The 24,463-nt window shown below is 42.4% G+C and overlaps 2 protein-coding genes across 4 annotated transcripts; one reads left to right on the top strand and one right to left on the bottom strand.

Annotated features, from left to right (window-relative positions):
* The first annotated feature begins 308 nt into the window (after positions 1–308).
* LOC308311232 (RNA polymerase II-associated protein 3-like) lies at positions 309–20,325 on the top strand. 3 transcript variants are annotated; one of them, XM_080757878.1, is made up of 17 exons: positions 309–453; positions 2,441–2,619; positions 3,052–3,207; positions 3,437–3,550; positions 4,095–4,222; positions 4,837–4,958; positions 5,952–6,022; positions 6,879–7,076; positions 7,704–7,831; positions 8,875–8,996; positions 12,299–12,370; positions 13,010–13,104; positions 13,679–14,019; positions 14,392–14,632; positions 16,061–16,158; positions 17,686–17,786; positions 18,818–20,325. In XM_080757878.1, exons 2-17 carry the CDS (start codon positions 2,443–2,445, stop codon positions 18,901–18,903), a joined length of 2,250 nt encoding a protein of 749 aa, XP_080614004.1. In that variant the 5' UTR covers positions 309–453; positions 2,441–2,442; the 3' UTR covers positions 18,904–20,325. The 3 variants fall into 3 exon arrangements, with proteins under 3 accessions (XP_080614004.1, XP_080614005.1, XP_080614003.1); XM_080757879.1 differs by having other exon boundaries at positions 2,437–2,619; positions 12,299–12,369; positions 13,018–13,104; XM_080757877.1 differs by having other exon boundaries at positions 2,437–2,619.
* A 10-nt stretch (positions 20,326–20,335) lies between these two features.
* Positions 20,336–24,220, bottom strand: LOC308311241 (cell adhesion molecule CEACAM1-like). Its single transcript, XM_080757891.1, has 5 exons — positions 24,165–24,220; positions 23,193–23,465; positions 22,722–23,000; positions 21,992–22,243; positions 20,336–20,491 (listed from the first exon to the last, which is right to left on the bottom strand). The coding sequence occupies exons 1-5, from the start codon at positions 24,208–24,210 to the stop codon at positions 20,469–20,471; spliced, it is 873 nt and encodes a 290-aa protein (XP_080614017.1). The 5' UTR covers positions 24,211–24,220; the 3' UTR covers positions 20,336–20,468.
* Positions 24,221–24,463: the final 243 nt, after the last annotated feature.

Raw genomic sequence — 24,463 nt, 5'->3', positions numbered from 1 at the left:
GTTCTAATATCCACCCGAAGAGTATCATAACATCCTTAGTTCTGAGGGTGAGAACTTTATAGACTTTAAAATCTGTACCTTTATGTAGACTTTATTGTTGTAAATATATCAAGGTCCGTTAAACAGAGTGAATAGTGTCATGACTGAGTGACAGTCATTTTCATTTATTATTATTTATTATATATTTTTTATATTATTTATTATGTATTTTTTGATTATCTTTTCTTTATTTACTATTATTTATTTTCTTATTTTTTTATTTAGCCCGCAAAGGCCGCTGGGAAATCCTGTGCTGTCATGGCGCCCAACATAAACAGAAGAGGAGGATAGTAATGATAATGATGACACATTATTCTGTTCTAGTCTTTAGTTAACGTGTTTAATTAATTAATTATAGTTCCACGGCTGAACGTTGGCTCTGAATGGAACACGGAGACAGATAACCCGCTCTGTGTGAGTTGATAATGTCACAATATTCTGTTGTTTGAGTGTGAAGTTGCTATATGTTGCTATACATGCTAGCTATCTGCTAGCCTAGCAGCAATGAGCAAGCATGTCAGCACTCAGCAGCACGAGCTGTCCATTTAAAAGCAAGTTAATTGTTGTGTTATTTTCACACTTGAGTCTTGACTCGACCACAACAATAACAACATACACATTCTAAATGTGTCCAATTTGACCTAATAGTGCAGTGTTGTGAATCGTGATATGCTAATATCAATGAATAGCTGGTAGAAAATAATGTTTGACCCAAAAGTACTGTTCCCTAGCAACGCATTGCCAAACAAATTATAATCCACTGAGCACAGAGTGGATTTCAACCCTTTTCATATCAAGGTCCATTTGTGTATTCAGCGTTTGATTCAACGTATACGGACCTCCATCATTTGGTGAGATTTATATCCTCAATGTGGCCTCATATTTTGTTGTCGTTGGATAAGACTTAATTTGTCCACAATTTCATGCTGTATTGACGTTGGTACCATTTAGGAGAGATAACTTCTGCTAATTCTGTAATTGTGCGACGACTTGTAAATTAAAGTAATGCAGATGTTTAACAATAATTTAACTCATATGTCCTATAGATTGTATTTGAAAGTGAAATATCCCTATATAGTAAGTAATTCAGATGTTTAAGAAAAATGAAACTCTTGAGAGCGTAAAATGAAACGAAATGGACCCGTACAGGTCCAATTGGTTTAATTTTACGCTCTCTCTAATAAGGGTCCAGACCATTTGGTTACCAACTCTCCATCATTTAGCTGGGGTCACCTCACAGTCTATGGGTCACCTATAGAACCCCCTCCAAGTACCCACCACTGAAAATGTCTGTCTCTCCAAGTACTGTACCTCCACAATAACTGCTGTTAAAATACAGGAGCGTAGACCTGCCCCATCCTGTTCAGCTATTAACACAGGAGGAAAATGTCATTTATTCTTTGAATTGTTTTGTTTTTGTTTTTGTTCCATTCCTATGAGCCAATTTCGCTGCAGCTAGTGCTGCTCTGACGAAACTCTGTCTAATCACTAGTAATCGGCTCAACTGATGATATTTTCAATGTGATTAATCCGTCCTCAAATCTTATATTAATGCCTAGGTGTGCCGTCATGCTCATTTTAGCACGGCTGGATAGCCTAAACCAATCGCTTGGTCAGAAGAACTACCTGTTTTGTGTTGTTCTTCTTTTTTGGGTGAGTCCTCTGTGTACCACCAGAGGGGGGGGGGGGGGGGGGCAGTGGTTGGGAACCTCTGCCTTAGAGCCTAAGCCCTAAATCTTGCGCCACCCCTTACCCCGGCTTATCCCTAAACGTATTTGCCATTTTCTTTTACTATTTTAAAACATTTTTAACCCATTTTGACTTGAGATCAGATTCTAAAAATGTTTTCTACATCCTGACAGTTTTCTGAAAAAGCTATGTTTCTATGTCAGTCGTTCTTCGATTAAAAAAAAATAGCAGAGCTTGTAGATCTGCTATTTTTCAATAGCTAAAGCATAACACCAAAAGGGGTTCCCGCCCAGAATGGGTTAAAATAGTACAAATGGCCGATGGTTATGGTTAGGTATGGGATTCAGGTTTCGGGATCAATAGTATGTCGTAAGCTAAAGCCTGTACCCCAAGATGGAGCCCTTGTCTGTAGAAACCAGCCTGTCTGAGTGAAATAACCATGAACTGTGTTTCACACAGACAGAGATGATGGCTGGAGCCCTTCTCTGTAAAAACCAGCCTTTCTGAGTGAAATAACCATGAACCACCATGTTTCACACAGACAGAGATGATGGCTGGAGCCCTTCTCTGTAAAAACCAGCCTTTCTGAGTGAAATAACCATGAACCATGTCCATGTTTCACACAGACAGAGATGATGGCTGGAGCCCTTCTCTGTAAAAACCAGCCTTTCTGAGTGAAATAACCATGAACCACCATGTTTCACACAGACAGAGATGATGGCTGCTGCTGCTGCTGCTGCTGGAGGAAACAACAAAGCGGTGGATCTCCAGCTCCAGATGCGACAGAACGCGGAGGACGTCCACACCTTCATGAGGGAGCTGGACAGCTGGGAGACGGAGATCAGGACCAAAGACCAGCAGCTGAGAGCGGGAAACCTCGGAGAGATTCAGGTTCGTTCCACTGCGAGATTCCCTTCATGTAAAAACGGTGCAAATATACATTTCCATGAAAAAAAGAGATTAAACATGTACAGTTAACCTATTCTAGACGGGAACCCGTTTTGGTGTTTTAACTAAGCATTATGTTATACTTTAGCTGTTGTGAAAATGTGGAACAAATCTTTGAATATAATATTCTTTCAGAATACTTTTTATTTATTTCGACGTCAGTCCAAAATGGGTTAAAGTTCGTAGAAAAGGGGGGGGGGGGGAGACTTTGACTTTTTTTTACGGGCGCCAGTTTGTACAGTTTGTATGTCAATATAGCCATGGCAAAATATATTCTTTGTATTAATAAAAATTAAATAAAAACAAAGATTATCGATTCGATTTAGGGTCCTATAATGGATTAATCGGACCCATCCCTCCGTTCCTTCCTTGCAGAAAGATCTGCCCCCTGTGCGTAACAAGGATTACAAAAAGAAGAAAACGGCGAAGAAAAAGTCGCCGCCAGGCAACGGCGAGAGAAAGACGGCAGACTCCAAGGAAACGGCGAGAATAAAGTCCTACGACTACAGCTCCTGGGATAAGTTTGACGTGGTGAGTGTCTATAATTCGGCGGTTTTCAACCCGTGGACCACCAGTGTGGACCACTCAATGTCATCAAATGGTGGTCCGTGGCTCAGATGGCGAATAAATAATGGACCTTGATATGAAAAGGGCTGAAAGCCACAGGCTGACCTAAGTGACTCGGTATAATTTGTAAACGTACCAGACGAAGAAGAGAGCATGCACAGATTGACCACATCTTCTTGTTTCCTGGTTGCAGAACAAGGCGTTGGCCGTGATGGACATGGACAAGGAAGAAAGCCCCGTGGAGTCAAACGACTCTGACTCTGAGGAAACCGTGGACCAGGAGAAGGCTCTGTCCGAGAAAGAGAAGGTATGGTGGCGTCTGCCAGACATGACTCTATATAACCCATTTAGACCTGAGGTCGATTCTACAAATGCCTTCTAAATCCTGACAGTTTTCTGAAAACCTATGTATCTAATCTATGTCAGTGGTGCTCAAACTATTTCATGTATTTGGCCGACGACCCCCATCTGAAAATAATGTAGTTCCAGGGAACCCCCCCCCCCCCCAGAAGCAAAGATTTGAGTAAAAAATGTTCGCTCTGAAAGAATATATATTCAAAAAATAGCAGTTCTCAGGGCTTAAAGTTATCAGTCCTGGGGACTGATTTCAGTCCTGAGGATTTCATAGGGATCATTTAATCAGTGCAGATTTGCAAAAAAAACCTTTTCAGTCTTGGGATAATTTTTTTAGCTTCAAGCCCTGAGTTCTACCCCCGTAGCGTGGCAACTAGTCAACTAGTTGACTAGTTGATAAGATTAGTTTTACCCCCGTTTTTATGTGTTCATCAAACTAAAGGCCATGTTTTAATCAAACTAAATGATATTACACCGTACGTCATTCCCCCCTCAAGGGTAACAAGCTGTTCAAAGAGGGCCGATATGAGGACGCTATGGACTGCTACACCAATGGGATGACTGCAGACCCTTATAATCCCATTCTTCCAACCAACCGCGCCGCCTGCTTCTACAGACAGAAAAAGTAAGCCATTCATCCCCCCCCCCCCCCCCCCCCCCTGTGTTGCAGTGTTGTTTTTCGGCAGCAAATTTCTATTTTAGTTTTAGTCCTAGTCTCTTGAAACGTTATCATTTAGTTTTTCACCTGGAATGCTTTAGTGTTAGTCTAGTTTCAGTCGGCTAAGTATCATAAGATTTTAGTCGACTAAATCTACAGTTGATTTAGTCAAACAAAATGTTTTTTGGCAGGCGTTGATGCCGTCGTAATGACAGATTTTTTTCACTTGGTGATAATAGCCGATCTACAAGCTCACAACTCGGCGCAGCGCAACGTGTTGTGAGCTTGTAGATCGGCTATTTTCAGCATGCAACTAATTGTAAAATGACTTTTATTGGATCTCTTGTCCACTATAGTCCCTTCCTAACATTTTAGTCTAGTTTTTATTCGTTGACGAAATTGTCAGTGTATATATTTACTTATTTAGTCTTAGTTTTAGTCATCGTAGCTTAGTTTTCATTCAGTTTCCATTTAGTTTGTCAGTGGAAAAACGAAAGGCTGATAAGGAGTGTGTCCTCAGGCCTTTCTCCTGTGAACCAGTGGTGATCATTGTGTTGTTTACATTGTTGTTGTTGTTGTAGGTATGCTGTGGCCGAGTCTGACTGCAACTTGGCGATCGCGCTGGACAGCAAGTATCTGAAAGCGTTTGCACGAAGAGGAGCGACGCGAATCGCCATGCACAACTATGAATCCGCCTTAGAAGGTAAATAAATATGTCTAAAAGAGGTACTTAAGAAAATAGTCCGAGACGAACACAGCCTCCACAGCATGTTGTAGTCCAAACAAACCGCCCGTTCACTTGCATTGAACTCATTTCCCAGAAGCCCTTGCAGCCCAGAGCATGGCTTGATTTCCGGTTTCGTCATCATCATTTAATTATAAAAAAACTGAGAATTAAACACATTAAACAAATAGCGGTTTAGTTTAGCGTAGCACCAACACATGGATGAAATAGCGGGGAACGCAGTAGAACTGTTAATAACTACCAAGCTTACAGCTCTGGTAGCCCATTACCACGGACTGCATCTGTGTCACCTTATATCTTATAACCACTTTAGATATTATTTTAAACTTTAGCTGTTGGAAAAAACAGCAGATCTACAAGCTCAAAGCTCTAGACGTGCTATTTTTTTTAAATGTGTGCAAACCCTAGGAATATATATATTCTTTCACAGCAAACATTTTTTACTCATATCTTTGCTTCTGTGTGTGTGGGGGGGGGGTGTTCCCTGGAACAACATTATTATCAGATGAGGATCAGCGGCCAAATACATATGTCTGGGATCCTTGACATGAAATAGTTTGAGAACTACTAACTACTGATGTAGAAACATGAGGTTGTAGGGTTTGAAGACATTTAGTAGAATCTAGTCTCAGGTTTCAATGGGTTATTGATCGGGCTGTCCCGATCCGATCATCACGTGATTGGAAATCGGGGGCCGATCACGCCATTTTCAAGCGATCAGAATCGGATTGGGGGCCAAATAACGTGATCGGGACATCCCTAGTATCAATATGATATCCATATCATGATATTAGACTATTAGATTTTTGGATAGTGTACTGTTGTGATGTGATATGGCAGAAGTGTTCTATAAAAATATAAATATCGGATCGGGAAAGGTCGGTATCGGCCCAATCACGCCATTTTCAAAACCCGCCAGTTATTGATATGAATGTCTTTTTATACACGCAGATTATGAGACGGTTCTGAAGCTGGACCCTGGAAACCTGGAAGCTCAGAATGAAGTGACGAAGATCAAAGACGTGAGTTATTTCTGTTCACACCGTTTGATCTCTGCCAGTGTTGTTTTAGGCAGCAAGATTTAGTCTCTTGAATAGTTTTCATGTAGTTTTAGTCACATTTTAGTCACCTGGGATGGGATGTGTCAGTGTTCGTCTAGTTTTAGTCGACTAAATTGACAGTTGATTTTGTCGGAAGAAAATGTATTTTGGCAGGGCCCTGATGCCGTCCTAATGACTGTTTTTACACTTGCTGAAAATAGCCGATCTACAAGCTCACAACGTGTCTCAACGCGACGTGTTGTGAGCTTGTAGATCTGCTTTTTTCAGCATGCAACGATTGTAAAATGACTTATACTGGATCTCTTGTCCACTAGTCCCTTCCTAACATTTTATTCTAGTTTTTATTTGTTGACGAAATCGTCAGTATATTTAGTCTTAGTCATCATAGCTTAGTTTTTCCATTTAAAAAAGAAAAGGTAGTCGGCGAACATGTTTCGTCTTAGTTTTAGTCGACAAAAACAACACTGATCTCTGCTACCGTTCTCTCTGATACTAACCCTAATTACGATTATCACTGTCGTATATCATGATAATCGAGGAGACGTTCATTTATCGTGAAACTGTCCTCGACTGTCACACAATAGTAGGAATACGCCTTTTGTTGAGCTACAAATTCTACAAATTCCTACAACGGACCTGTATCGTTCACACACGTTTTTTTGGAAAACCGATGGAGAAACGCAGCTAAAAATCAGAAACGAGCTCAGTGTGCAGCGACCTTAAGAGACCATTTTAGGCCAAAATACCCTTGCAGACGAAACCGTTGTTCTACAGAATTATAAAGTGTTTATCACCATGTTTATCACCCCTACTTCAGACTTTGATTGGTGCTAAATGTCTGAGTCAAGTCACGGAACCCGCAGAGACCCCCCTGGCAGTCGACCGACCCGCGGAAACCCCCCCATCGGCCCACCCACCCACGGAGGCCCCCCCAGCAGCAGTCGACGACCCCAAACATCATAGCGTCGTGACGGAGCATCAGAGACGTCAAGAAGCCGTCGTACACAAAGACAGGGTACGTTACGCACGCACACACGCACGCATGCACACACACACACACACACACACACACACACACACACACACACACGCACACACACGTCAGATTTCGTCTTATTTCTGTCTTTTGAATAAAATTCTGTGGAGCAGTTTTAGTAACATTTTAGTCATCTGAAATGCTTTAGCTTTTAGTCTAGTTTTTGTTGACTAAATATCATACGATTTTAGTCGACAAAAATAGTTTTTTGGTGCCGTGATGGCGTCGTAATGGCAGATCTGTGAAAGAAAGATGGAATCGTGTGAAAATCGTGATCTCAATTCTTGTGCAGGATAAAAATCGAGATTCACGTTTGAGCAAGAATCGTGCAGCACTAGGGCAGGGCATTAAGCAACTAGTCGACCTTGTTGGTACTAGTTGACTAGTTGATAAGAAAAAAAAGGGGGGGGGGGTTTGTAGGCCTCAAGTTCAGGTAGATTATAGTTATAGTCACCAATGTACACAGTTTTTAAATGTACAAATATATATATATATTTTTACATAATAGGTAGTTAAACAACTAGTCGACAAGTCGACTAGTAAAAATGATTAGAAGTGAATGCCCTACGGCCTACACTATGGTGACCTTTTTATTTCTTTATTCAGGGGAACGCCTATTTCAAAGAGGGGAGGTTCGAGGCAGCCATAGAATGCTACAGTAGAGGGATGGACGCCGACCCCACCAACGCCCTGCTGCCCGCCAACAGAGCCATGGCCAACCTCAAGATGGAGAGGTTATAAACCTTACAAACGCTTTTGATTTTCCAACAACACTGCAATAGAGGGTATATGCGTGTGACATCATCATCAAACCAGGAAGTTATGCAGGAACACCTTCTGAGTGGCAAAAAACTACTTTCTGGCCTTGACAGCCCCTACATCCAAACAAAAGTCCTATCTGATTGCATTAAACAACATTAAACAATGTTATACTCACTTTGCATGTTGCTTTTCCACTCGATTTGCCACTCGATGTGCCATTCATTTTAAAGGGACACTTCACCCTTTTTGCAAAAAAATATATGTTAATGACGTTTAGAAGCTTTAGATCACTTTCCTGGGGGTCTTTATGTGTGTAATATGTGGTTTTAGATATTTTCGATTGTAGCAGTGAGCCTGTTGTCTCTGATGTCATGGACACTGGTCTCACTACCTTCCTGGACTACAATTCCCATAATTCTTTGGTGCACTGCTCCTCCTTGTGGATAGGGGGGAGAGCTGTCTTACTGAGACAACATGTAGTCCAGGGAGGAAGTGAGCCCAGTGTCCATGACATCAGAGACAACAGGCTCACTGCTACAATCTAAAATATCTAAAACCCCATATTACACACATAAAGACCCCCAGGAAAGTGTTCTAAAGCTTCTAAACGTCATTAACATATATTTTTTTGCAAAAAGGGTGAAGTGTCCCTTTAAGCATGTGCATACCCTCTATTAGTTGCATGCTGAAAATAAGCGATCTACAAGCTCACAACGTGTCACATCTGCGACACGTTGTGAGCTTGTGGATCGGCTATATTCAGCGAGTGTAAAAACAGTCATGACAGTGACGGCATCCAGGCCCCGCCAAAATACATTTTGTTCGACTGAATCAACCGTAGATTTAGTCGACTAAAATCCTATGATATTTAGTCTACTAGAACTAGACTAACACTCAAATATTGCAGGTGACTAAAATGTGACTAAAATAAAAGTGTGTGTGACTGTGTGACTGTGTGTGTGTGTGTGTGTGTGTGTGTGTGTGTGTGTGTGTGTGTGTGACTGTGTGTGTGCAGGTATTGTGAGGCAGAACAGGACTGCAGTAAGGCCATCTCCCTGGACACAACCTACTCCAAGGCTTTCTCCCGCAGAGCAACAGCAAGAGCTGCCCTAGGCCGCCTCCTAGAGGCCAAAGAAGGTACGTACTACATGCGCAGCATTGATTTAATTCGTCTCGTGTTGCCAGACTGTCGCCTCTCGCAATTTTCAAATGCTTCCGTGGTACAGTCTGGAGCAACGGAAGCTCTGATCATGAGTAAAATATAAATGCTTCCGTCGTACAGTCTGGAGCAACGGATGCTCTGATCATGAGTAAAATATAAATGCTTCCGTCGTACAGTCTGGAGCAACGGATGCTCTGATCATGAGTAAAATATAAATGCTTCCGTCGTACAGTCTGGAGCAACGGATGCTCTGATCATGAGTAAAATTTAAATGCTTCCGTCATGCAGTCTGGAGCAACGGATGCTCTGATCATGAGTAAAATATAAATGCTTCCGTCGTACAGTCTGGAGCAACGGATCCTCTGATCATGAGTAAAATATAAATGCTTCCGTCGTACAGTCTGGAGCAACGGAAGCTCTGATCATGAGTAAAATATAAATGCTTCCGTCATACAGTCTGGAGCAACGGAAGCTCTGATCATGAGTAAAATATAAATGCTTCCATCATACAGTCTGGAGCAACGGATGCTCTGATCATGAGTACAATATAAATGCTTCCGTCATACAGTCTGGAGCAACGGAAGCTCTGATCATGAGTACAATATAAATGCTTCCGTCATACAGTCTGGAGCAACGGATGCTCTGATCATGAGTACAATATAAATGCTTCCGTCATACAGTCTGGAGCAACAGAAGCTCTGATCATGAGTAAAATATAAATGCTTCCGTCATACAGTCTGAAGAAACGGATGCTCTGATCATGAGTACAATATAAATGCTTCCGTCATACAGTCTGGAGCAACAGAAGCTCTCATCATGAGTAAAATAGAAATGCTTCCGTCATACAGTCTGAAGAAACGGATGCTCTGATCATGAGTAAAATATAAATGCTTCCGTCATACAGTCTGGAGCAACGGAAGCTCTGATCATGAGTAAAATATAAATGCTTCTGTCATACAGTCTGGAGCAACGGATGCTCTGATCATGAGTAAAATATAAATGCTTCCGTCATACAGTCTGAAGAAACGGATGCTCTGATCATGAGTAAAATATAAATGCTTCCGTCATACAGTCTGGAGCAACGGAAGCTCTCATGAGTAAAATATAAATGCTTCCGTCATACAGTCTGGAGCAACGGAAGCTCTGATCACGAGTAAAATATAAATGCTTCCATCATACAGTCTGGAGCAACGGAAGCTCTCATCATGAGTAAAATATAAAGCGGAAGTGAAGTCTCCTCCCCATTTTCGTTTCGTCTTTATATATTTTTGTGAGCGGTAATGGCAGCTTCCTTACTCTTTTTTTTCCTTTACTCACATGACATCATCGTACCTGGAAGTTATGCGGGAACGCCCACTGAGTGGCAAAAACCTACTTTCTGGCCTCGACAGCCCTTACATACAAACAGAAAGGTCCTGTCTGATTGCATTAAACAATGTTAAACTCACCAACATTGCAGCTGTACGAAAAGCTTGAATTATCCTCTTTCTATCTGCAAGTTTTTGTTTTAAAGTTTTACTCATTTTCAATCAATATCAACATCTTAATACTGTCCAATACTTAGATAGGGAGGGTTGGGTGAAATGATGACAGGCAGTTGCTGTCAAAATATTGTTAAGCAACTAAAGACAATACATATTTTTAATGAAAGGAAAAAACTGGAATCGTTTGAAAATCGTGATCTCAATTCTTGTGCAGGATAAAAATCGAGATTCATATTTGAGCAAGAATCGTGCAGCACTAGGGCAGGGCATTAAGCAGCTAGTCGACTAGTAAATCCACTAGTCCACCTTGTTGGTACTAGTTGACTAGTTGATAAGAAAAGGAAAAAAAACCTTTTTCTTTTTTTCCCCTTTTTTGTAGGCCTCAAGTTCAGGTAGATATAATATATAATTATAGTCACCAATGTACACAGTTTTTAAATGTACAAATATATATATATATATATATATATACACTGTATATTATTTCCTACATAATAGGTAGTACAACTAGTCGACTAGTAAACTAGTCAAAATGACTAGAAGTGAGGGAGAAAGCATTAGTGTCTATTTCAAACAAAGTGTTTTTTTACTTGGGGGTTATATTTTGACAGCTGCCTTTCATAATTTCACCCCCCTCCCTATCTAATTATTGGACAGTATTAAGATGTTCATATTCATTTTGTATTCATCTTTAGGGCCCCAAATCTTACCCTAGAAATCACAAGTGTATTTAAAACAGTTTATTTTTTTATTCTTTCGAATTATTTGTTCAGTCCAAAGAATTGTGTCTCTTGTAACTCAGAGAGAGGGTACAAAAATCAACTGTCCTTACTGTCCTTCCCAAAATGTATTCGGTTTTACCGTTTAATTCTAACGTGGCCATGCGGTCGCACGGCTGTAACATTATTATTCTTTAATATTTTTTAATCAGAGACTGCTATTGCAGTCTATCGCCACAAGATGGCCCCCTTCGCCTGTCTAGAACAGGGGTGGGCACCTTTGACTATGGGAGAGAGCCACTATAGTTCCACAAAAAGTTATCAAAAATAGCAGATCTACAAGCTCAAAACAACATATTTTCAGATGGTGGTCGGTGGCCAATTAAATATATATTTTTTGGGGTCCTCGACATGAAAATGTTTGAGAACGACCGACATAGAAACATAGGGTTTTTCAGAAAACTGTCAGGATTTAGAAGACATTTGTAGAATCGTTCTCCGGTTTAAATGGGTTAAAAAACCGTAAAAAAACGTAAACCCTTAGAAATAGGGATGGAGCTCGAAACCCGATACCTGGAAAAATAATCTGATCCGTTATCAATAAGCTTTGGGCTTATCAAGCCTGTTATGGAGCATGATGTCCTGTTTAAACAATCAAGACAAGCGACGATCAAGAAACAAATTAAATCATCCATGCTGGGACAAACAGCATGCTGCCAACCAGCGCTGTCCGGGTAATCAAAATTACGCTTTTAAATTGACGGTACACAGCTACACATATTAACCAGTTAATAGTATCTTACATAATTATTTTCCAAAAGTAAAAAGGTCAATTGCCTTCCGTCTGTTAGAAAAGTACTGGTTCTGTTCAGAATATATTGTCGTCTCCCGTCTTTCCATAGAATAATAGCAAATGCTCGATAGTGGGCTCGATAAGAATACGGCTCGATAAGCCTGATCGATAAGGTGCTCGTTATCAGCTCCATCCCTACTTGGAAAGCAGATTTCATTGTTTACAGTGGAGTCGTTTTGTAAATGTAGATTTTTTTTCTTTTTGTTGTTTTGTTTTGACAGATTTCCAGGAGGTGTTGAAACTAGAACCTGGGAACAAGCAGGCTCGCACTGAGCTCCACAAAATCATGATGGTATGTAGAAAGATTTATATATCTAGTCCTAGAGGACGGATGATGTGTAGATCTAACCCTAGAACAGGGGTGGGCAACTTTGACGATGGAGAGGGCCACTATACAGTAGTCCACACACACTCCAGAGGGCCACTATATTTCCACACACACTCCAGAGGGCCACTATATTTCCACACTCACTCCAGAGGGCCACTATATTTCCACACTAACTCCAGAGGGCCACTATATTTCCACACTCACTCCAGAGGGCCACTATAGTTCCACACTCACTCCAGAGGGTCACTATAGTTCCACACTCACTCCAGAGGACCACTATATTTCCACACTCACTCCAGAGGGCCACTATATTTCCACACTAACTCCAGAGGGCCACTATATTTCCACACTCACTCCAGAGGACCACTATATTTCCACACTCACTCCAGAGGGCCACTATAGTTCCACACTCACTCCAGAGGACCACTATAGTTCCACACTACTGCAGAGGGCCACATTGTCGTACGCATAGGCCTACTATCATAGCAAAAATAGCCGATCTACAAGCTCAAAACTGCAACACGTTTTGAGCTTGTAGATCAGCTATTTTTGCTATAATTTAATTGAAATCCTGAATAATCTTTTGCTATTTTTTGTTAATTGGACATGAAGGGAGACGGAGGTCTTCTGGCGACCCAGGACAACGTAGAGAGGAGAACCATCCAGGCCGTCAACAAACCAGCCCACCTGCGCTCAGCGGTGAGAACGTGTTTGTGTATATAAGTTCTTACTAAAGTATTCAATCAGTCTGCTAAAACGGATGAATCCATTGGGGTCCTGCCGTACTCTTATCAGCAAAAAACATTTTATGATAAACAAATATACACAATACATTCCATACAAACGCATCACATAAGCGAGTAGAAAACCAAAAAATCACACCCATGTGAAGTGAGGGGCGCTCTTCTCATCGTACAAATGTACGTCCTATTTGGCGGACATTTGACCTAATTTATCCTTTCATTGTAAATGGCAAATATTGAGACGTGTGGGGACAGAAGCTGTATAAAGGAGTGCCCCTCGAAAATCACACCTGTGTGAAGAGAGGGGCGATCTTATCGTACATCATCATGACATGACGTGTCGATTTGCACGTCCACATATGACGTAAATTCTCCATTCGTTGTCAATGACCCTTTCGCTCGTGCCAAATCTGGGTTGAACGTGATTTGTGGGAGCTCATTGTTTGACTTCTCTCAAGCATTGTTTTGTGAAGTTATGTGAAGACTGGGCTGGATTTGACCACCACCTCCATTTTGTCATCAATCACCAGAAACCACTGAGGAGAATTGACATCGAGGAAGTGAGCGGAGAGATCTCTGTGCCCGACGCGGGGGGCGAGGGGGCCTCAGCGCTCGGGCCCCGAAACCCCACAGAGCCTTCCTCCAGGTCCCAAAACCCTCCTGTGTCTTCCTTTGGGCCCCAAAACCCTGCTGTGTCTTCCTTTGGGCCCCAAAACCCTGCTGTGTCTTCCTTCGGGCCCCAAAACCCTGCGCCTTCGTCCCGGGACGTAGCAGGGGAGGGTCAGGGGAGGGATCGCTCCTCACCACTGTCGACGTCCCCCATCGCTAAGATGCTAAAGATCGAGGAACTCCCTGCTCCCTCTCCTGTCCAGTAAGTGGCGCTGTAGCTTCAAAAGGCTCGCTGTTCACTCATTCACACAGTGACAGATTGTACTGGTATTTGAGGTATTTCTACTTGTAATCCCAATACCTGTTTGTACTCATGTCTCATCTCAGATCCAATAGTGTACTTTTGCTCAACTACATGTATTTCAAACTTTAGTTACTTTATAGATTTATTACAAAACATACACTAGCCCTATATACATTTCGACCGAATCTACAACAAGCGATTTTGTGAGCTTGTAGATCTGCTATTTTCAAAAGTCTTTATTCCTAATGTAAGTTCTTTTTCCACCACTGCAGAGACATTTTAATGTGATTTCTACGACATTGATGCGTTTGTGTATTTTTCTTTTCCCAGGGTTCTTGAGGACGGTGATGTTGGAGGACAGAGGGACAGACAGAGGACAGAAGTGTCCAGTGTTGGAGGACAGAGAGACAGACAGAGGACAGAAGTGTCCAGTCTTAAACCAGAGACTCCAGCACCGTCCACAGAACCACAGGTCATCGACGTCCCGCCCGCTCCCAGCTCCGGCTTCCAGCTGGAATCTGACCTCAGGAAGATTGGAAACAAGCCCGAAGTCATTTATCAATATCTGAGGGTGAGTGCTGACCGTGTGACTGAGGCACGCACCACGGCAGAAACCAGACACCAACTGCGTCCGTCCGACATACATACATGTGTATATATACGTACATATGAGACAGAAAAGGGACTCCTGCACATCCAAAAAGACCCGTAGGAGGTGCAAGTCTAGTTAGCAGGCATAGACATCAAAAAAGAGAAAAACCTTCCAAGGAAGGGACTGCACACTCCAGGGAACAGAGACGGACAACTTACTGCATCAAACTTATTTATTAGCATATACGTACATATATATACATATACATACATGTATAGTTGTATTTTTATTTTTTTTAGATTAGATTCAATTTATTGTCACTGCACATAGTATACAAATACTTTGACATACTTTGACAATACTTTGACATAAATACTTACCAGTAAGACGGCCTGAGGTCACGTGCACGCATCTGCCTGGGTGACAGCAGACTGCTGGGCGAGTGCTGGCGCTTTGGCATGTGGGGGTCAGATCAACGTCTCTGTACTGGCTGTATATGGACCGTCTTGAATGTACAGGGTTTGATGAGGTCAGATCAACATATGGAATGTCAGATCTCCATATATTTAATAGTGAATGCAAACCTGCTGGCGCAAACTAGCAGTTGGCCAATTGCATCCAGCAGGCCCAACCCAGTAGTGGCTTTGAGCGGCACCACACGAAGCCACGGTCCTGACGTCAACTCGCTCATCCCCTGGTTCTGCCCGGTTCACGGAAGTCATCTCTCTATGGAGAATAACATGGTGTGATCTTAAAATCGTGTCATATAAGCGTTGTGGTCCGGAAATATACAAGCTGTCTCTGCGTTTGCAACAGTCAGTCACTCATATATGATACAGTCCGTTTCTAGTGAAAATGTAACTAATTCACTAGCATTAACGATAGCGTCAGTTGATTCTTCATATCCATATGAGTGAAACGGCCTGGATGACATGTTTATTTTTCAAACACAGTTTGATCTAAGATCCCCCTATTGGGATTACAATGCAAATTAAAAAGTACATGAACCAGTGGATTTTCGCCCCCTACCGATATTGACGTCAGACTTCGGTGCTCTATGTCGGACATTACTAACCCTACCCCAAACCCTAACCCTACGCTCCGTCTTAACTGGCCATTCTTGATTGATCGATTTATTGAACATTCGAAGTCACAGTTTGTAGAATGGGTACAGTTCAACGAAATGTATGGTATGTCATCATGTATGTCGTAGTCTGTCGCCTGCCACGGTCTCAAACCTTACTCTACAATTTAGGCATTTAGTAGACACTCTTAATCCAGAGCGACTTACAATAAGCAACTCTTATCGTCAGAAACAAGTTGTATGTTCCAACAAATCTAACCGATGTGTGAATAATATAATATTTCGTTTTGACTGTAATCTTTTTTTTCTCCTTTGCTTTCCAGCAAATAAATCCCGCTGCATATGCAAAGATCTTCCAGAACTCCCTGGAGCCGCACCTTCTCAGCCAGCTGTTACACACCATGCATATCTTCTTCACCAAGTGAGTAAACTGTAACAATGACCTCTTCACACCATGCATATCTTCTTCACCGAGTGAGTAAACTGTAACAATGACCTCTTCACACCATGCATATCTTCTTCACCGAGTGAGTAAACTGTAACAATGACCTCTTCACACCATGCATATCTTCTTCACCGAGTGAGTAAACTGTAACAATGACCTCTTCACACCATGCATATCTTCTTCACCGAGTGAGTAAACTGTAACAATGACCTCTTCACACCATGCATATCTTCTTCACCAAGTGAGTAAACTGTAACAATGACCTCTTCGCTTCGCTGTCTAAAGTCTTACCCAATAAGCATTCTATAGTGCAGGGGTCTGCAACCTTTTTGGAATTAAGTGACATTTATTTTCTGGATAGTCCGTGTGCCATGTCAACATTAATTTGAATGACACAAGATCAACATTTCCAACACATTTTGACTGTACATGGAAACATGGAAAACTTATTTTTTATATTTTCTTTCACATTGTTATAATGATCATTAGACCCACGTATCTCCCAGACTCCCTCCCCAGTCAGAGTTCGGGGTTTTAATGAATGTAGAATTACAGGATGTGCAGGATGTAATTTACTGTACATGTGAGGGACATTTATTTGACTACGTTTAAATAGATAATTTTCTCTCTCACACTTATGCCAGTGTGCCAGTGATCACCCTCCTTAGTAGCCGCAATTTGCAACTCTAGATTTATAATGGGATGAATCTAGAGTTGCAAATTGCGGCTACCTCCTTAGTGCCAATGTTGGCACCGGTGCCAAAGGTTACCTACCCCTGCTATAGTCTCTACAGAGCCAAATGACGTCACATTGAAGGCTCTACAGAGCCAAATGACGTCACATTGTAGGCTCTACAGCGCCGAACCGACTTTTATTCGGCTCTGAAATAGGAGTATGAATCGGCCCTTAGACGGGTGTTAGGTTCTTAGCGTGCTGATGATCCTTGATGACTATTCCGATGTATTTCATGTGTCACCATGTGGTGTTCTTGCTTGCTGTAAATCGCTCTGGATTAAGACCGTCTCATAAATGCTTAAATAGTCATTTTGTTTTACCAGTTTTACCCTTGTATGAACGTTCATCATCTGTACATTTGGCATGACGTATAATAATAATAATAATAATTAGGGCTGCACGATTATGAAATTATGACCGATATCTGATCTCTGATTATCTGCAGGGTCCGATATTATACAGAGGACCACAATGGAAACAAGCCTATAGGCCCCTATAGGGGCTTTTTGGCCCTAAAGCCTGTTAATAAAGTATTCAATCAATCAATAAATAGCCTATACTCTTCTCCACGTGTCTGTTTTCACAACTGAATGACTTCTGAATGAGATGAGTTCCGGTACACAAATTAAATGTAGATTTATTTTAAATTAAAATGTATTTTTTGCTGTTGAAAACCGATTAATCTGTATAGTTTTGAGACCATTCCGGCATTTTTATTGCCGATATGGCTAATAATAATAATAATAAAACCAACTCTTCTTCTTCAGGAATGAACCTCCGTCACACATGGTGGACATCCTGGGCAGTCTGGCCAGTGTGAGACGCTTCGACATGGCCGTCATGTTCATGTCCTCCTCGGAGAGGAAAGGTGCGTCCTCTCGTCTTTATCTCCTCTTGTTCAGCCGTCGGTCACTAGAAATGGATTCCAATCACCCTTAGTCCAGAGACCTGATTCTACAAATTCTACTAAATCCTGACAGTTTTGTGAAAAACCCCATGTTTCTGTATGTCAGTGGTGCTCAACCTTTTCCATGTCTATTTCAGCTCTGACATTTATTTCAGACATGCTCTAGTTATTCTAGTATGTGAAGAAGAACATACCGTATTCTATCTTCATATAATTGGTCCTCACTGATTGCTCCTTATAGTATATCTTATCTTCATATAATTGGTCCTCACTAATTGCTACATCGTACCATTTCTGTCTGTAGGGACAGAGGACAGAGACATGTCAAACTTTGTTTTTGTTTTTAAGGCATCTATTTAAAGGACCACTTCACCACTTTTCAACCTATCTTCATATAATAGGTCGGTCCTCACTAATAATCATGATAAAATGGCACGATGTTTTTCTACTCAGTCTGTGTCTCATAGGAGGGCTGTGGGCAGTTTAGAAACAGTCTTCCAGTGACTTTTTTTACAAAAATGTTTAGATTTTCATTATCGTGAGAACGATGGCTTCCATTTTCGCATTGCAACTTTTCAGGACTAGAAAGCCTGCAGTTTTTATTAGCTTGTATTCCCCATCAATTATGTCACTGGAAGACTGTTTTCTGAACTGCCCACAGCCCTCCTATGAGACACAGACAGAGTAGAAAAAAATTGCGCCATTTTTTCAAGATTATTAGTGAGGACCTATTATATGAAGATAGGTTGAAAAGTGGTGAAGTGGTCCTTTAACATTCTAACTTTACAAGAAGAGGGGGGAAAAAGCTGTGCTTCATGTTAGCTTGAATGATTACCCACCGAGGATGTCATTGATACGCAGTCACAGATATTTGAAGTGCCATCTCATAATGACCAGTTATTCTATGACACGCGGGTGAAATGTTGTGAAATGCGCTTTTAAACATTATTGGATTTGTCCTTTTTTCCCCCTTCTTCTTCTTCTTCTTCCAGTTCTGCAAGAACTGTTTGACTTCCTTCAGCGCGCCGACCTGGACAGATCATCCGTCGCGTCCTTGCGGAACAAATATGGCGTCTGACTCTTGGGATTTCGTTCATCGTTTTTGAGCTATAGTTAGAGAAAGATTTGCGAAATGTGTGGCAAATCTGCAAAAAAAAAAAGAAAAGCTTAATACCACTAGCTTTCTTCACAGATGTGTTCATAAAGGTGTCTACTATCACATATACATTTTTTCCAACCCAACTCCCTTGGGAAAGTCGGGGTACCATTATCAACCAATATAAAGCAAAATTCCAAATTCCAAAAAAAAAGTAGCATGTGACGTGTCAAACTAGGGGGTTTTCATGATGCTGAATCCATTCCAAGCAGTAGTTTTGCACGAAAATACTCCCTGGGCTGAATTCCGCCATAGCCACACATTTAATTGTGTTGACGGCTATGGGCATGTTTAGGCAAAGGGGTGTTTTTTTTGTTGCAAAACTAATGCAATGGATTCAGAATCATGTAAACCCCCTAGTTTGACACGTCGTCACATTCTACTTCAAGCATAATGAAATTTGGAAAACGTTGCCTTATATTGGTTGATAATGGTAGTTTCCCATGGAGGGAGTTGGGTTGGAACAAATGTATATATGATAGTAGACACCTTTTATGAACACATCTGTGAAGAAAGCTATAAGTGGTAAGCATTTTCTTTTTTGCAGATTTGCCACAACTTTAGCTAATTTTCCCTTATCACTAAGAGGGGCGCCAACTGCCGTGTTCATTTCAGCAGTAACTGACGAGGAGAAGGAACGCGCCACACATCCAAACCGTGTTCATTTCAGCAGTAACTGACGAGGAGAAGGAACGCGCCACACATCCAAACCGTGTTCATTTCAGCAGTAACTGACGAGGAGAAGGAACGCGCCACACATCCAAACCGTGTTCATTTCAGCAGTAACTGACGAGGAGAAGGAACGCGCCACACATCCAAACCGTGTTCATTTCAGCAGTAACTGACGAGGAGAAGGAACGCGCCACACATCCAAACCAACACAAAGACTACACACACTAAAGACTAAATACACTGTTTTTATTTGATTTTATTCGGGAAGTATCCACTGATTTGTGCTGAGCCTGCAGGTGTTTCTGTTTCTGTTCTGTTTGGTTGATGGAGAAACAGGTTGGTCCGTGCCAGGCATGCAGTTCTCATTTGTCCCACCAGAGGGGGTGTGAGGATTTGATTGCATTTATATAAAGTACATTTAAAGTTTTGTTGCAAAAACGCCACACTGAATTACAAATAAACATATTTTTTTGTTATCCGTCTCTCTCTCTCTCGCTCTGTGTGTGTGTGTGTGTGTGTGTGTGTGAGAGAGAGAGAGAAACATAACCCACACAAGCTTTAATGAACTTGTTTTGTTGAAAGTATGATATATATATACTTATATTCTGAACAGGTATAAACAACTCATACATTTTTTTTCTGCTTTATTTTTGGTGTTGAGAGAGCGAGAGAGAGAGAGAGAGAGGGGGGGGGGGAAGACTGGGCAGCAAAGAGTCTCTGAAGTAAATGTATATCTAAAACGGGAGAATGAAAAAAATATATAATAAAACTACAATGGAGTAAATATGTTTTTGTGCACTTTTCCCACGTTGTTCTCAGCAGCCGCACCAGTGAGGATCTGTGATGGAAGACACCGTAAACACCAGGTTAGAGTTCCGTCAATAGAACACCGTAAACACCAGGTTAGAGTTCCGTCAATAGAACACCGTAAACACCAGGTTAGAGTTCCGTCAATAGAACACCGTAAACACCAGGTTAGAGTTCCGTCAATAGAACACCGTAAACACCAGGTTAGAGTTCCGTCAATAGAACACCGTAAACACCAGGTTAGAGTTCCGTCAATAGAACACCGTAAACACCAGGTTAGAGTTCCGTCAAGTAGAGCACCAAAGTCTCACGGCAATATCGGTAGAGGGCGCTATAAATCCACGGGTTCATGTTCTTTTTATTTGCATTGTAATCCCCATAGGGGGGGGGGATCTTAGATCACCTCATATAAGAACTGTGTTTGAAAAATAAACGTCCTCCCGGCCGCTTCACTCATATGGATATGAAGAATCAACTGACTGAGAGAAAACCCTAATGTTACTGCTGCTGAATTAGTTAGATTTTCACTAGAAACAGACTGTCTCACATATGAGTGACTGACTGTCATAAACGATACAGAAACACCTCCCTGACAATAATGTCGATACAGCTTGTTTATTTTTGCACCACAATGCTTATAGTAGACGATATTAAGATGAGCCCATGTTATTCTCCATAGAGAAATTACTTCCGTGAACAAGGCAGAACCAGTGGATGAGCGAGTGGCGTCAGGACTTCGGCGCTCTATTAAGACACCATGAACACCAGGTTAGAGTTCAGTCAAGGTTTTGCTCGACACAAAATGAAGCGCATAACGTCGCTGTTGTTGCAATGCGTTGCGTTGCGAGCTTGTAGATTGTGTAGGGCTTATCAAGCCTGTTATTATTGAGCATAGCGGCCCATGACGTCATGTTTAAGGCGAGACACTACAGGTGAAATCATGATCGAAAATGAGTGAAAAAATGAAAGAATCTTCACTTCAGTTGAACTCACATACACCAAACGTTCCAGTCTTATTCATAACTATATTCCGCAGACATTTACAGATGGATTTGTTGATATATCATTCACAGCCTGATTTACATCACATTTTATACCTAAAAACATGCCGAAAATTGGGTTTTTTGTGGAGTGATACTTAGAGATATCAAAAATCCCATCTGTAATTTTCGTTGTCTCTAATGTGTCAACAAAATGAAATGAAACCTGGCTTTATCCGATCTTCAGATTTATCGTCCCGAAATGTATGCAAATTTGCCCAAATAATGCCTAATTTGCATATTTAAACATATTATTTCAGAAAACTTGTAATACAGAAAATCTTAGTTTTAATATAAGTAATCAACTGGAGAAGTTTCATTGTGATAGCTATTACTTTCTTACCCTATTCACCTGGGGTGTCTCGCCTTAAACAATCAAGACAAGAGGCGATCAAGAAATAAATCTAAATGCTCGATAGTGGGCTCGATAAGAACCCGGCTCGATAAGAACCCGGCTCGATATCAGTGGAGATGAATGAGCGGTACCGTACCGTAGACACTGACGGTGTGGTTGACCGATGCCGTGCGTCCGGTCGCAGGGTTCTGCGCCTGACAGCTGATGGTCTCGGCGCCCGGCGAGCGCCCGTTGACCGTTACGTCCACCACGCTTCCCGTCATGCGTCTGCCGTGCACGCTCCAGGTGTACGTGCACGCCGGGGTGCACGTGGCCGTGCACGTGAAGCTGGCCGTGACCCCCACCTCGATGGCGTCCGGTCCCGAGATGGACACGTTCAGCGGCCCGTCTGGAGAATAGACGGTGAGACTTTTTTAAAGAACTGCGGAACTTCGGAAGAGATTCTACACAAATGTCTTCTAAATCATGACAGTTTTCATGTTTCAGTGGGTGCTCAAACTATATTTCATGTCAAGGACCCCCAACATTTTTATATAATTGGCCGCAGACCCTCATCTCAAAAATATGTTGTTCCAGGGACCCCCAGAGGCAAAGATATGAAAACATTTGCTGTGAAAGAATATATAAAATTCTTTGCTTTTGAGTATCTGCCGATACCGTTTTTTTCCTTAATAAACTTATGCCATATCACAATAATGCAATATCCTGGAACAACATATTTTCAGATGGGGGTCCGGCGGCCAAATACAGATAATTCTGGGGGTCCTTGACATGAAAAAGGTTGAGCACCCACTGACATAGAAACATGAGGTTTTTCAGAAAGCGTTTCAGTCCTAAATGCGTTAGAAGATATCTTGTATAATCACCAGGTATGATCACTGTAGTCTCGACGCTGTCGTTCCGCCTCGTCACCGAGTTGGTCGCGACGCATTGGAGGGTGGCCCGGTGCGGCGGCGCCACCGGCGCCAAGGTTAAGGACTGGCCGGAGCCGATCCTCCGCCCGTCGTAGAGCCAGCTGTAGGAGCAGGCCGGGCGGCAGTCCACCGCCGAGCATCTCAGAGCCATGGTGGACCCAGGGAGCACCACCAGCTCCGCACCCACCCGCCCACTGGGCGATACGATGGTTACCCGCCCTGAGGGTCCGACTGGGGGCAGGAATGGAAGACAGAACCACTGTTAATTCTAGAGTTGTTCCGATACTGTTATCTGGTACTTGGGCCGATACCACCCTCTCAAGTACTCGTACTCGGAACCTGCCCCGATACTACGAGTACCAAGGCTGCAACCTGCAATCCTACTTTGAATGCAGTTCTATGGTAGTATATCTGCATACTCACAGTCCACTTCTACTTTATATACCGCTGACTTGACGGACGTCCCACTCTCTGCGACCTCACATTGGTACGTGCCGCTGTCGGACGTCAGGAGAGGGCTGAAGGTCAGAGTGGTGTTGCGGTCAGACAGACGGACTCTGCTGGACACGGCTACGGGGACAGAGTCTTTTATCCACGTTATGGAGGAAGAGTTCAGGGTGCCCACACACTGCAGGGAGAAGGACTGACCCAACACTGGGAGGAGGTTGGTCGATGCTGGACGCACAGAGATAGGATCTGGATGGAGAGACAACAGTTAATATGAAACACAGAGATAGGATCTGGATGGAGAGACAACAGTTAATATGAAACACAGAGATAGGATCTGGATGGAGAGACAACAGTTAATATGAAACACAGAGATAGGATCTGCATGGAGAGACAACAGTTAGTATGAAACACAGAGATAAGGTCTGGATGGAGAGACAACAGTTAATATGAAACACAGAGATAGGATCTGCACAGGGAGTGAAGCCATTAAGACCTGAGATCAGATTCTACAAAAGGTTTTCTAAATCATGACAGTTCTCAAAACCATTTCATGTCAAGGACCCACAGAATTATCTGTATTTGGCCGCGGACCCCCATCTGAAAATGTGTTGCTCCAGGTATGTGTTGACCCCCCCCCCCCCCCCCCGTTCGCTCTGAAAGAATATATAAATTCAAAGATTTGCGCCTTAACCTCATTAAACTATGCCTAAACAGTTAAACCTAACCTTGTTCCTCTTCTTCAACAAAGAAGAGCCTCTTTGTTCTGTACTTATACATACAATAGTATGGTACAAAACCTTCCTTAAACCAGAAACTTAACCTAATCTTAAAACGGTGCCTAACCCTAACCCTATACCCCAGTTTGTGCGTGATGCTCAAATGATCTTTCGCGGTAGGCCTAAAACCTTTATCCACACACAACGACACTCGGCACAAACTAATTACCAAGTATGATCACTGTAATCCAGTTTACGTAGAGATTGAACGGCATCGCCGGGATATACGCGAGGCACAAGAGGTTCCCATGGAACGGCGGGGTCTGCACTGGGGCGAAGATCAGAGAGGCGTTGGAGCTGACTATCTGGTCGCCGTACTCCCATCGGTAGATGCAGGCCGGGCGGCACAGGGCAGAGCATTCCAGAGCCACGCTGGACCCAGGGTACAGCACCAGCTGCCCCTCCGCCGGCACCGGCTCGCCGTTGGAGGTAATGACCGGACTTGTAATGGCTGGGAAATTAAAGTAA

The sequence above is a fragment of the Protomyctophum bolini genome (genome assembly GCF_963924005.1).
Source record: "Protomyctophum bolini genome assembly, chromosome: 23".
Taxonomy (NCBI): Eukaryota; Metazoa; Chordata; class Actinopteri; order Myctophiformes; family Myctophidae; genus Protomyctophum; species Protomyctophum bolini.
This window is presented reverse-complemented; position numbering and strand designations above follow the sequence as displayed.